At 37.5% G+C, this 13,628-nt stretch overlaps 2 protein-coding genes across 3 annotated transcripts in view; both read left to right on the top strand.

Annotated features, from left to right (window-relative positions):
• The window catches only part of arhgef5 (Rho guanine nucleotide exchange factor 5), a 23,598-nt gene extending 17,780 nt beyond the window's left edge, over positions 1-5,818 (top strand). For both annotated transcript variants that reach the window (XM_088326893.1, XM_088326895.1), the window contains exons 11-15: positions 1-64; positions 2,436-2,579; positions 2,654-2,724; positions 5,102-5,206; positions 5,282-5,818. The exon at positions 1-64 is cut by the window's left edge and continues 79 nt beyond it. In XM_088326893.1, the coding sequence (XP_088183019.1) occupies positions 1-64; positions 2,436-2,579; positions 2,654-2,724; positions 5,102-5,206; positions 5,282-5,424 (527 nt within the window). In that variant the 3' untranslated portion in view covers positions 5,425-5,818. The remainder of the gene's footprint in view (positions 65-2,435; positions 2,580-2,653; positions 2,725-5,101; positions 5,207-5,281) is intronic.
• Positions 5,819-9,117: 3,299 nt separating this feature from the next.
• Positions 9,118-13,520, top strand: LOC148372245 (gamma-aminobutyric acid receptor-associated protein-like 1). The gene is made up of 5 exons (XM_088326897.1): positions 9,118-9,328; positions 11,915-12,004; positions 12,084-12,162; positions 12,815-12,933; positions 13,135-13,520. The coding sequence occupies exons 2-5, from the start codon at positions 11,915-11,917 to the stop codon at positions 13,198-13,200; spliced, it is 354 nt and encodes a 117-aa protein (XP_088183023.1). The 5' UTR covers positions 9,118-9,328; the 3' UTR covers positions 13,201-13,520.
• Positions 13,521-13,628: the final 108 nt, after the last annotated feature.

A 13,628-nucleotide genomic window follows, 5' to 3' on the forward strand; every position in this document is an offset into this window, starting at 1 on the left:
AAACGGAGAGGAATATTTACATCCATCTATTCAACGACTACCTGCTGCTTTCACAGCAAAAAGAGTAAGCCAGTGTTTTACTTTTACGTTTTTAAAATATTGTCTTATTTGGTCTTACCTGAGAATGTTGTTGTTTGGTTTGTTGCTTGAATGGTGAAGAGCAGGTGTTATTCTGGGTTATTTTTATTCTTAGAGTGAAGCGATACTGGCCTTATTTTATAGTATCGGATGGTGGCAGATACCGATATCGACTACTCTTTTGTGACCACTTTGGGAGAAATAGAATATTAAAAATAAATTAGGAATTAGGGTTTGTTATTTTTTCAATGTAACTTTTACGAAAAAGGATGACGTTGTGATTTAAATGTATTTCTTGAAGAAATGTACTGCAAAAGAATTTTACACATTTGGAAGAAAATGTGCTCGTTTAAGTGATAGTTTTCTCATTTTATTTTATATTTTTGTACAATAAGTAAAATACTTATTTTAAATGAGCAAATGTGTCTGATAATTTAGTAAAATAAGAAAAAAAATACAAAATCATGATCAAAATAATAAATAAAAATCAAAAGAATCATCGCTTGTCTATTACACACTTTTTCTCATTTTAACGGGTATATTTTTCTTCTTAAATTAAATTTTAAAATATTTTTTCTTATTTCACTAAAAAAATGCAATTAATAAATATATTAAATAAGAAAAACACTCCTAAAATGAGAAAACATTTGTGGTATACAAGTCGGCAGATATATATTCTAATTTAAGGTCTTTTTTTTCCCAGAAAAAAATAAAACATTTCGAAGAATAAGAAAGATAATTGAAAAAAACATCAATAAAAATAAACAAGAATTGTTACTTCAAAATTCTATATTAATCTATAATTCAAAAATAAAATTTCTAGTTAAATAAGAAAAATATTCTTTTAAAATAAGCAAAAGAGTTTAAGTTGTTTCTGATAATTCTGCCTATTTTCTGAATCGAATTATTAAAATAAGTTTACAATGACGGGTCTCGAGTTGAGTTTAGCTCCAAGAAACTTGTATTTAATATCCATATTTAATATTAGTATTCATCCTGTCAAATGAAAATTCAAGACGTCTCGGAAGGAAACAGTTTTTAAACCCTCTACTTTAGTATTTTGTCAGATGCATTAGCTAACTTCGAAATAAAACACATATGAGAGACAAGAGACACAAATTCAACTCATGAGGAGAGTGAGATCAGATGAAAAAGTGAAGAAAGTTTGGCTCAGACTATCCACACCCCCTCTTTTATTGAAAATAATCCAGATACAGAGCTTGAGAGGAGGGGCGTAAAAAGGCACATTGCTGAAATACCAGAAAGCATCACTGGTCATTCATTGCAGGACATAATTTCTTAGACCAAGGTTTGCTGGCTTGAGTGGATAGCATTTCCATATGGTGTTGGTGTTTAAAGAAGCAAGAACAAGGCTTCTTCCAAGTTTAAGGTGTCTCCTTGTTTAATGTTTAATATTGTAGCAAAAGCAAAATACATTTGCAATAATTCTAACATATTCATGACTGAATGTTCCAAAAACCAACAGTTAATAAATTCCACATAATTTCAATTCAACTTGTCCTCGTATTTTCCGCAAAAATACATACCTGTCAACCTGTACGTTTTTTTATGCATTTTGAGACGTGTACGGCGTACGAGAAAATCTGTACGGAAAAACGCAAATTTGTCAATTATGGGTACCATCCGGTATACACCGACTATCACGATACGGCAAATTAATCAGGTCAAACATGTTCGCTGCGGTAACCTCTATCTCTGTATCGTTTTTTTCATTGCAAACGAAGCGAGAGGTTTGATGCTACTGTGCGCATGCGTCTGCCGCTGTAGAGCATAATTTCGACTCCCCTGCAAAATCCCCCCCCCCCCCCCCCCCCCTCGCGTGAACGCATATTCTGCTGCGCTTCAGACAATCGCAATCGTATTCTATATAATAAGCTTATTAAAACAATAAAGATGTTGTCGGAAGCGCAGCAGAATGCGTGTTCACGCGAGGGGGGGGAGGATTTTGCAGGGTAGTCGAAATAAGGCACTACACATCAATGGTTGATATTGTGGTTTGGTTTACAAAATAGAAATACCTACAAATTTTTCCCTCCAAAAATATCTTTATTTACAAATTTAAATTTAAAGTGTTATTAACGGATATTTTAGTTACGCTGATAACAATTGTTCCTGATTTTTTGATTTTATTTTTGATTTTATTATTAAGAATATGTGCTGAATGATATGACAAAACACGTGTACAATATAATATGTTAAACTACATAAATAAACACATTTGAAAAAAAATATGGTGTAAGATTTTTTTGGTATTTTGTAAGGGAAAATACGACAGTTTGTAAGGGCATGGAGCCCTGGAGCTTGACAAGTATGAAAATACGACTTTTTGATTTCAGAGGTGGCCGGTTCACGGTGATCGACCACGCCCCAGTGGCGGAGCTACGAGTAGAGAACTGTCGCGTCAAACTTCATTCCTTGCAGAAGAATCTTTTCAGGCTGCACATGGCGCACAAATCGCTGCTGCTCAGGACCGACACACAGTACGAAGCGGCTCCATTATGTCATAAAAAGCTCAGTGGCACACATTTTCATTCTCCTGATTTGTTTTCTTTAGGAGTGATAAGCTACGCTGGATATCCGCCCTTTCACGGCCTCACCCTGAAGTTGATTTTTCTTCTGCACAAGGTGAATGCTTTCTGGTCCGCTTGTTATCAATAATGTTTTATTGATTTTGATAACAAGTGTGGTTTGGATTGTGTGAGGTGTGGCCTACAGCAGCAGCCTTTGCTTATGTTGTCATTTTTACTCAGGAGGTCTGAAAGCAGCTGTAGTTCTCCTTGCTTGAATGAGGACATTGCACTCAAATAAAAATTTGGGGCCAAAACCGAAAAAAAAAGAGAGAATTGAAAATAAAACACAGAAAAAAAAACAATTACCAAATACTTATTTTGCGCTGACTTCCTAAAAGGGTGCAATATGAAATAATAAATAACTAAAAGGAATATGACAAGTTGATATTCTTAGATTAATTTATCAAAATAGTCTTTAAAAACCCAATCTCACAAAAAAACTATACAGTAAACCTCTTAAAAGGTCTAAAATGCAAATATCAAAACCAAGTCATTGTACTTTGTGTAAAGTGGCTGGTCAGAAAGAATAATAAATAGCTGTAGAGCAGCATGGCAGCGCAGTGGTTAGCACGTGTGCGGCACAGTTCTGAGGTCATGAGTTTGAACCTTTCTGTGTGGAGTTTGCATGTTCTCCCCGTGCTTGCGTGGGTTTCCTCCGAGCCCTGCGGTTTCCTCCCACATTCCAAAAACATACATTCAGATTAATTGGCAGGTCCAAATTGTCCCTGCGACTGGCTGCCAACCAGTTCAGGGTGTCCCCTGCCCACTACCCAAAGATAGCTGGGATGGCCTCCAGCACCCCCGTGACCCTACTGAGGATAAGCGGTGCATATAATGGATGGGTGGAAATAGCTGTAGCTGCTACACAATCCGGCTCTCCTTTTTTAAGTACATATTTTTGGGTCATTTTGCTTTAAATGGATAAGAGGGTGATAGTGTCAAGAAAACCAGAGTAGGTGGGGATAGATGATGATGCCCGAGGTAAAAAAGAAATAAATAAATTACACACCTGCTATACATAGATTAGAGCGAGCAAATGGACTTCAGGGACAAACGGATTGAATGTCACGCAGAAAAAATGTGTTTACGGATTAAAACTGCTCAACTGTAGGTAGTAAGCTCTGTAGTATTAGCATGCAAACGATAGTAGAAGTCCGACTACAGTCAATAGCGACAAGAAAATGGGAGTTGTATGGAATAAATGATAATGGTGTGGTAGTCGGTGCAGTATAATGCAATAAAGTCACACTTGCATATTAGCCAAAGTAAAAATTAAAAAAAAAAGCTAATTAAACTTTTGCCGCTCATGGCCAATCGACTTGAAGGACAAACAGTCACACAAAGTACGTGTTTACAGATGAAAACTGCTTAACTGTAGATAGTTTGCTATAGTATTAGCATATTAATATGAGCAACAGTCCAGATAGTGGATAACAGACAGGATAGTGAATAGTGACATAAGAACTGAGCTAGGGGGAATCGATGGTCGTGTGAAAGCCGGCGCAGTTTAATGCAAATAAACAAAAATAGAAATTCTAAATTGAATTCTATCCCCACATGTTTTAACGATAGCTAATTGACATTAGGGACAAATGGACTGAATGTAACACACAAAGTGCATTGTTCCGGTTTAAAAGTCTCAAAAGTAGATGGTTAGCTCTGTAGTGTTAGCATGTATGGTAAACATTAGTTAGTGGCTAGACAAGACAGTGAATAGTTACCAAAAAACGGGGGTAGGAGGAAAACGATGACCATTGTCCCATAGTCGGTGCAGTCTTATGCAACCAACAAGTCACAAACAAGTGTTTGCCAAAATTAAAATAATGATAATAATAGGGAATTAAACTCTAGCCACACATAGATTATCTTCAGCCAATTGACCTGGAGGACAAACAGAAACACAAAGTTCGTGTTTATATATTAAATCATTTCAACTGCAGATAGTTAGCTTTGTAGTGATAGCCTGTAAATATCAGTAAAAGTCTGAGAGCGGCTCACAAAAATGTGGACGTAGAGGGACCCAAAAATTTTCGAGAAATGGATTTTTGGTTTCAGCTTGGTAATATTCCCATTTTGACGACCTTCTCCATCAACTTCCATCTTATGTCCAAAATGCATACACAAACTTCCCCGCCCCGGGTGAAAGCCAGCTTCGAACTGCTCGCTTCACTTCAGACCTGACCTCATCACAGTCTTGCTCTTTCTGCAAACTTTATTCGGTTTTATTTTATTTTTTTGACCTCAATTCACTTTAGGTAGTTTTAGGAAGAATATATTTCAGTGCAGAATACTCGGTGCATCTCTGCTTTTTTCTAAAATATTGTCCTACATGTCTAAGTAAAATAACGACTTGAAAATCTGGCATTTCTGCATGACAAGAAACAATTTCATGCCTCTTACATCCAACCCCTTTTTTTCCCATTTTTCCTCAGATTTCCCACAAATGCAATGTATCCGAGCAGTGGTGGCCCAGGAGCCGGATGAATTATCATTAGAAAAAGCCGACATCATTCTGGTGCACCAACAAAGCAGTGACCGTAAGACAGTCTTAACTTTTAACTCGTTTAAATTAGCGTACATTTTTCTCATTGGTTTCGACGGGTTTTCCCCAGATTGGGTCGAGGGCACCAGACTCTCCGATCGGCATCGCGGCTGGATCCCGGAGTCGCATTTGGAATTGATCGCCAACTCCAGGGTTCGGCAGCGCAATTTGTCCGACGCTCTCAAACTCACCACGGCGACAGCAGCCGTATGAGCAGGACTGATAGTGGGAGGCTTCACATTTCCTGTCGAGGCTTAATTGTTTCATCCCTGAGTGTGGATCTCAATGAATAGAACACTGGTTTGTTGGAGGAATGCAAGACCACAGAAAACTTGGATCTGGGGACTCAAAAAAAAACATGTGCCTTTGAATATGTGTTTTATTAACTCAGCATATTTTCCGACAGTTTTTTTTAAATACAACTAATACATTTGTATATTTACTAGCGTGTGGAAAATGAATTCATGACACATATAATAAAGAAGTGCATGCAAAGGACCCTCTCAGGGTCCGGATTTTAAGTAAAATGCTGCTTCCTAAATGTACAGAACATTTTAGGTAAAGAATGAGTGTGTTTCAATAAATTCAGATTTCAATCACCTTGAAACACTGTGCAATGTTTATTGGAATATTAGGTTTATTTATATTTTAGTCAAGTCACATTTATTTGTCTCACCCTAAATCACAAAAAGTCTCATATTCACCATTAAATTTGCAAGACCAGAAAAGACAAACTTTTGAAGTTCCAGGCCCCATTTGGTTAAAAAAAAAATTGCAAATAGGGACCAGAAGGGAAAAAAATCTAAAAAAAAAAAAATAAATCCAAAAAGAATCCGGTAGGCCTGGCTTTTTTGCATGACATTCAATAAATATCTTGATAAACACAATAAATACATGATAATCAAATGAATAAATGCTTCGAATATATTTTAAAAACATACACTGATTTTATTCTTATGATAATAGGTTAATTTTAAACAAAGTAACTCATATTAAATCACTTTTGATAAACACACGTTTTCTGCATTTAATGGTGTAAAGTTTCACGAGAGGCTTTGCGTATTTATCAACACAGTATAGTACGGTACCTTCAAGCTGTTTCCCCACCAAAACAAAATCTCATTTCATTAGCTGCACCGCTTATACTCAGTAGGGTCGCCCCTATTCCAAGAGATGTGGATGAGCTGAACGCCTGAATAACAAAAGCTGTTTCAACCATTGACATTGTGGTGCTGGAATTTGTCTAGCAAGAACTTGTCTATTGGCTTGATGTGTGATGTGTGACAAATGGTGCTCACATAGAACATCTTTTAACAATTCATATAAAATTTGAGATTATAAGCTTTCTGAATTAACCAGATGTGTTTTTAAATCCTTAATAGTTTCTGAAATATTCAAGGTCAAAATGTCAAAATGTGCCTTAGACTCTTGAACACCCTGTATAGTATATCACTTGCACATTGGAAATGTCTATGATATACAGTATAAAGATTTAACCCAAAAACGAAATCGTCGTCAACATTTTGAAGAGTGTGTTTACATTTTTTTGTATTTTCTGTGGATAAAAAATGTAGTTATACATAACATTAGATTTATTGATCTTTTCTTGTTCTTGTTTTGTATGATAGGTCAAAAATGTAGTATGCTCTCTATATGACATGATAAGTTGTAATGATAGGTTAAGTTGAAATGATAGGAGTTATCCAGAGCTGAATATCTTGCCATAACTTTAGCATAATTGGACATGGGAAGAACTTATGGTCATTGGTTTTAGTATCATTTTTGCAAAATGAGCAAATGTTATCTTCAATTTGAAAATGTGATTTTAGTCGTTCTTTTGATGCCAAGTCGTGTTTATTTGTATAGTCCTTAATCACAAAAAATCTCAAAGGGCTGCACAGAACATCATTAGATCATCCCCTGATCTAAAGTCGACATGAGGGGAAGGAAACATTCAAAAACCTCAGCATGAAAATGAAGGAACCTTGGGAAGGGCCCGCACACGAGGTAAACCCCCTTCCAGAATGACCAGGCTGCAATGGATGTTGCAATGGGCATTAACAGAAAACACAGACATTATCAACATGAAATATAGGTAATGACAGAATGTCCAGTTGACAGCTTCCTGTTCCAAAATGTTAACTAATGCAGAAGGTTCTAGATGCTGCCATACATCAGGTTCAAGTGCTAATACAATGGCTCGAACCGCATGCACTGTCAAAAAAACCAGGCCCCGGCTCCCCCTCACTTTAAGGACAAGAAGACAAAATTTTGTATGATACCAACAGGGTTGTAAAAATCACAACTTAAACTGACAAGAAGCCAGTGCTATCTATCTATCTACCTTGGTCATATCGCTCAAGAGGGGTGACCCTCTTGGTGACCAGAAGCTAGTGCAGGTCAGCTAAAATCGCATACCTGTCAACCTGTAGGTTTTTGCTGTACAAAGTACGTTTATTATGCATTTTAAGACGTGTACGATGTACAAGAAAATGTACGGAAAAACACAAATTTAACACTTATGGGGACCATCCGGTATACATCGACTATCACGAAACGGCAAATCAATCAAGTCAAACGAGTTTGCCGCGGTAGCCTCTATCTCGGTATCGTTTTTTTTTCGTTGCAAACAAAGCGAACGGTTTGATGATACTGTGCGCATGCGTCTGCCGCCTGTGGATTTCCCATCACGCAACATTCTGATCACACGCGAAACAAAGCAAAAGCAGAGCAGTAGGCCTGCATTACAACATCGTTTTGAATTTTCTTTGGATGCAATCATCAAGTCGCAATGACCGAACCTGAATTAAAATGGCGTAAGCCATTCTGATCTGAAAACAACAGGTGGGGTTGCAGTAAATTTGAAATACATGTGGTCTTAAAAAACATCGGATTTCATGTGGTAGTTGTGTAGTGAAAGGAAGTCTGTCTCTTTTTAGAGAACCGGCTTTTTCGGCTCAACTCATTAAAGAGAGCCGGCTCTCAGACGGCTCACTTGCTTTGATGCATTATATTACGAATTATTATGTTGTATAAAGAAGTTAAGAAAAAAGGAAGTATAAAAGGAGGAAATAAAAGGTTTGTGGTTATCCCTTTAATCACTATATTATCAACAATAATTTAATGCAGAAAATGAATTCATAATTTGAATAAGAAAATGTATTATTCTTCTTAATTATAATTGCATGTATTTTTTGCAATGCAATGCATGCATTAAGTCAGACAATGAATTCAGATTTTAAATAAGAAAGTGCATTATTCTGCTCAATTATATTTGCATGTATTTTTCCTTCTACAGTTAACGTCCAAGCTACTCAATTTTTGAACTTTTTTTAATGATAAACCTCATTCATGTCGAGCAACTCAGCATCTCACAACAAAATGTTAATTAAATATATATATGATATATCGAAACACATGTACAATATAACATGTTAAACTACATAAATAAACACGTTTAAAAATATATGGTGAAAGATTATTTTGTATTTTGTACGGGAAAATACAACATTTTGTAAGGGCATGGAGCCCTGGAGCTTGACAGGTATGTATTTATTGAAATCAGTGCGAGTTCCTTCACGTTGAGTGAATAAAAGCTCGCGAGGGGGCGCACACGGAAAGGCGTTTTCAAATTGTGTTGAAAACCTCAATTGGTGGATTAACCTGTCACTCCGATATGGGCGTACTTAAAATTGTCTCAAAAACATCAATTGGTGGATTAACCTATCACTCTGCTGAGGGCGTTTTTCAAATTGTTACATAAACTCTGATTGGAGGAGTAAAAATGGCAAATTGATGTTGAATGTCACCAATGGAACGACACAATTTTCCCTAGTTGTGCATTACAAATGGTGTACTTTACTGTCAATCAACTAGACCAGCTGTGATTGGTTAGAAATATCGTGGGCTGAACCCTGTGTTTGTTGTTTTCGAGGAGAGGAAAACGACAGTCGACATCTTGACATCCTGCTTTCCTGGTTAAATTTGATTTAATGTCGTCAAATTCAACAGTATTTTATTTCATAGGATAGTTAACTCGGTGACAAAAAAATAAACAAGCCGTGGAATTTTTGGGCTTTCTCTGAATTTGAGTGGAAATATCTCAGCTGTCTTGACGGTACGTAAACCAGAAAGGACGACTCGCCAATCCGACGATGGCAGCTAACTGGTTATGGTTGACTCGGCATACCTACCATTAACTTGACACTCAAACGTACAACTAACTAATCAACGACTAGAAAACGCAGTTGATGGAAATACGCACGCCAGCTGTCAACTACAACAACACGGGGACGTGACGTGGCGTCGTTGTTGCCTAATCGCTGTTTTTCTTCCTCTAGCACAGGGGTGGCCAACCCGGTCCTCAAGAGCCGCATGTCCTGCATGTTTTTGGAGTTTCTCTGTTCAAATACAGGTGAGTCCAATCACCTGGGTCATTATCAAGCTCCTGCAGAGCTTGCAAACAATCTTAAAATTTGCATCACCTGAGAAACCTCCAAAACATGCAGGACATGCGGCTCTTGAGGACCGGGTTGGCCACCCCTGCTAGCATTTCGGGTCACCATGCCACTAAACGTAAAAGCCTAGGACCGATATAGGGGGAGATCAAAATAAGATAACCAAAGATGAAAAAATGCTATTGTTTGCTACGTTTTGCCTCGTCCGAAAATGCTAAGCGATACCCAATTTAAAGATTGTGCAATACATCTCCGAATCCGAAAGCTCTTATCAAATCGTTTGTGTAAGACCATTCAAACTCGATTAATGTTGTCAAAACATGCATATTAATGCCACAATGCATTTTAAAGACTTATTGCATGCATTGCATTGCAAAAAATACATGCAATTATAATTAAGTAGAATAATACATTTTCTTATTCAAATTATTCATTCATTTTCTGCATTAAGTTATTGTTGGTAATATACTGATTAAAGGGATAACCACAAACCTGTCTTTTTTCAGTTTCTCCTTTTATACTTCCTTTTTTCCTTAACCTCTTTATACAACATAATAATTTGTAATATAATGCATCAAAGCATGTGAGCCGTTTGAGAGCCGGCTCTCTTTAATGAGTTGAGCCGAAAAAGTCGGTTCTCTAAAAAGAGACGGACATCCTTTCAGTACACAACTACCACATGAAATCCGATGTTCTTTAAGACCACATGTATTTCAAATTTCCTCAATCAACCCCGCCTGTTGTTTTCAGATCAGAATGACTTGCGGCGTTTTAATTCAGGTTCGGCCATTGCGACTTGATGATTGTATCCAAAGAAAATTCAAAACGATGTTGTAATGTAGGCCTACTGCTCTGCTTTTGCTTTATTCACGTGTGATCGAAATGAAGCATGAAGGGAAATCCCCAGGCGGCAGATGCATGCGCACAGTAGCATCAAACCGCTCGCTTCGTTTGCAACGAAAAAAACGATACCGAGATCGAGGTTACCGCGGCGAACTCGTTTGACTTGATTGATTGCCGTTTCGTGATAGTCGGTGTATACCTGATGGTAACCATAATAGTCAAATTTGCGTTTTTCCTGCACAGATTTTCTTGTAGGTTGAACCCGTTTTAAAATGCATAATAAATGTACTTTGTACGGCAAAAATGTACAGGTTGACAGGTACGGAATAGATGTAGCTGAAAACAAGGTTGTGTACACGGTACTATGAGAGAATATGTGGCACTCCAGGACAAACATGAGATAAAAATAAGGAATATTAGCATAGATAGATAATATTACCAAACGTATTTTGGCTACGAGAGGGATTGGCGCCAACAGACTGTACTTGCATAAGACACACCACAAGAAATGGACCTAAGTTGTTAACCATTGCTTTTAGAACGATTTAAGATGTATGCACATCAGAATATAGTGCAATGACATTCATTGTGTAAAATGTAGATTTAATAATATAATATGTCTAACACGCAAAAGGCTCTCTGGTTAAAGACCGGGTGGAATTATTTGTTGGCCTGGAGACGAATGGGTGCCAGCAGGCTGTACTTGCCCAAGACACACCACAGGAAATGGTGCCCCTACGATCCGCATTTTTTCATACTTAGGCAAGAGAGCTTGTTGGTCTTCGTTTAAAGTGACTCGTAGCGTCTTCCAGAGGGCGGCAAGTGAGAGGTGTTGGCCGAGGTGAGAGGAGGTTTTTAATAATGTTGCCAGCTCTGCTCTAGTAGCGAGAGGCAATGTCTTCCCAACTTGGCAGAGAGCAGCTGATGATTTTCTTGTCCGTGTTAACGACTGCAAGGTTCTCCTGGTTTTTGCCATACACCCAGCATCCCACATGAAGATGCTGTATGCCAGATTGCTTTTCACTGTGACTCTGCAGAAGCACTTCAGCAGCATTTGTTCCAGATTGTTTTTAATTTGCTTTATTTTTCATCAGACAAATTTTTATCCAAACAATTGCTTTACGTTTATATTGAACACGATGCAAAAAGTAGATGCATTTCTTTAATTGCCAGGTCTTTGTCGAGGTTTTTGAGTTTTTCCTTGCCCTCATGTAGGTTTTCGATCAGAGGATGGTGTAATAATAGTCTGTAGTTTGCAATAATCTGTGGTCTGTGCAGCCCTTTGAGACTCTTAGTGATTAAGGGCTATACAAATAAACATGAATTGAATTGACTTTCCTTTTTATAACATGAAAGGAAACTGCCAGCCATCATGATGGATTTTCTTGTATTTTTGAGTTCAGATGGCCAGTCAGTACCAGCGCATGGTGCCGCTGGAGGTGAGGAGAGCGGAAGGAGAGCGTGTACGCGCCAAGCATCCGGACAAGATACCGGTAGGTATCAGGACAAATATTTACTTTTAATGAACAAGCTATTGGGCTGATTGACTCTTTTTTTTCCCTTCCCCAATAGATAATTGTGGAGAGGGCTCTGAGGTCACGAGCTCCTGAACTGGATAAGAAGAAATACCTGGTTCCGTCAGATTTAACAGGTACATCTTATCGACACTATTGTCCTTTTATACAAAACATATATCAAAAAGAGAAATAAAAATGTAAAAAAATAAGCATAATCTTTCAATGGCTATTATTTTTGTTATCCTTATGGTGGCCACCAGGGGCAGTATGCTAGATGTTTCTTTTTTGCATGAACATTGCTGTTAAAAAACAACTTATAATCATAACGTTTTTCTTACTGATTTAACTCTGCAGCTCACTTAAGCACAGCTGATTGAAAATATGTGTGGTTAGATGAACTTTTACGGATTAGTCTTGTCATCTCTGGAACTTATTACCACTTGGCCTCTGTAATTCTGCCACCCTATCTTCTAATCCAGACTCAAAACCCATCTTTGCAGACTACTCATCATAAACTGCTTCAAATGGTTTCCATCCCTCTTTTTACTTTGTTTTATTTTGTTGTATTGTCAGTTTTTATTGATATCACAGTTTTTATTTTGTGTGGTGCAATCTTGGATGTCCTAAAAGGCACCTTGAAATAAAATGTATTATTATTATTATTATTTGTTACTGGTATTGGCCCATATAAATATTTCCCTTTGTTTTTTCTTTTCCTAACTGCAAAAAATTAAATTGTACGATGATGATCTCCTGATTTTCTTTCCACTGCTCTTTCGGTTTCAGTGGGCCAGTTGTGTTTCCTCATCCGTCAGCGTGTCTCATTACGACCAGAGGAGGCCCTCTTTTTCTTTGTCAAAAACTCAATGCCCCCTTCCAGCTGTCCTCTCTCTGCAGTGTATGAGGTATATAACCCAATGTACTTTTTTCTTAGTGGGGCAGAAATTGGAGAATGTCATACCAATTGATGTCAATGTTTTGAGATACAAATCTGGTAACAAAATTGAAATACATGTCTAGACCCCACCCTTTTCATTTTTTCAAATTGTCCATCTGTTTTTGAGGCCAGTAGATATACTTCAAATCTCTACTGCGTTGTGTTCCAGGAGCACCACGACGAAGATCTGTTCCTCTACATGACCTACAGCAACGAGAGCGTCTACGGCGCCTGAAAGCGACACTGCATCAGATCAGGTGGCGAGAACACAAAAGAGGAGACGCCTTTGTTGATATTATCACAGGAATATCAGAGTAATCACACGTCAGGGAAAATGAGGAAAAACGTTTATTTGGTTGTTAAATGTTTACTTTTGTTTTTGATTACTGAAATGGTTTAAAAGAAAAAGGAATAATGGAAAAGAAAGTTGTCTCATGAACTTGTTTGCCGCTCTCCTCATTCTATTTTTGTATTTAATGATTTTTTTTTTTTAAATATGAATGGTGCAATCATGGATTATTTGGGCGGCAAATAAAGATGACAAAAGCATGTTTATTTTGCGCCATGCATCGTTTTGCTTTTACACCCTTTAGCCATATTGCGAGAATGTTCAAGCTTTTCACAGAAGGAAGTATTCTGTCTTCTACAAACATCCGAAGATAG

Source organism: Urocampus carinirostris, chromosome 2, assembly GCF_059441175.1.
Source record: "Urocampus carinirostris isolate Australia breed hairy pipefish chromosome 2, RoL_Ucar_1.0, whole genome shotgun sequence".
NCBI lineage: Eukaryota > Metazoa > Chordata > Actinopteri > Syngnathiformes > Syngnathidae > Urocampus > Urocampus carinirostris.

Excerpts from the sequence above, each read along its gene's own strand:
- LOC148372245 (XM_088326897.1), top strand. The coding sequence starts at position 11,915 with ATGGCCAGTCAGTACCAGCGCATGGTGCCGCTGGAGGTGAGGAGAGCG. Across the intron at positions 12,163-12,814 it reads GGTTCCGTCAGATTTAACAG|TGGGCCAGTTGTGTTTCCTC; the intron begins GTACATCTTATC and ends TTTCGGTTTCAG. Across the intron at positions 12,934-13,134 it reads CTCTCTCTGCAGTGTATGAG|GAGCACCACGACGAAGATCT; the intron begins GTATATAACCCA and ends GTTGTGTTCCAG.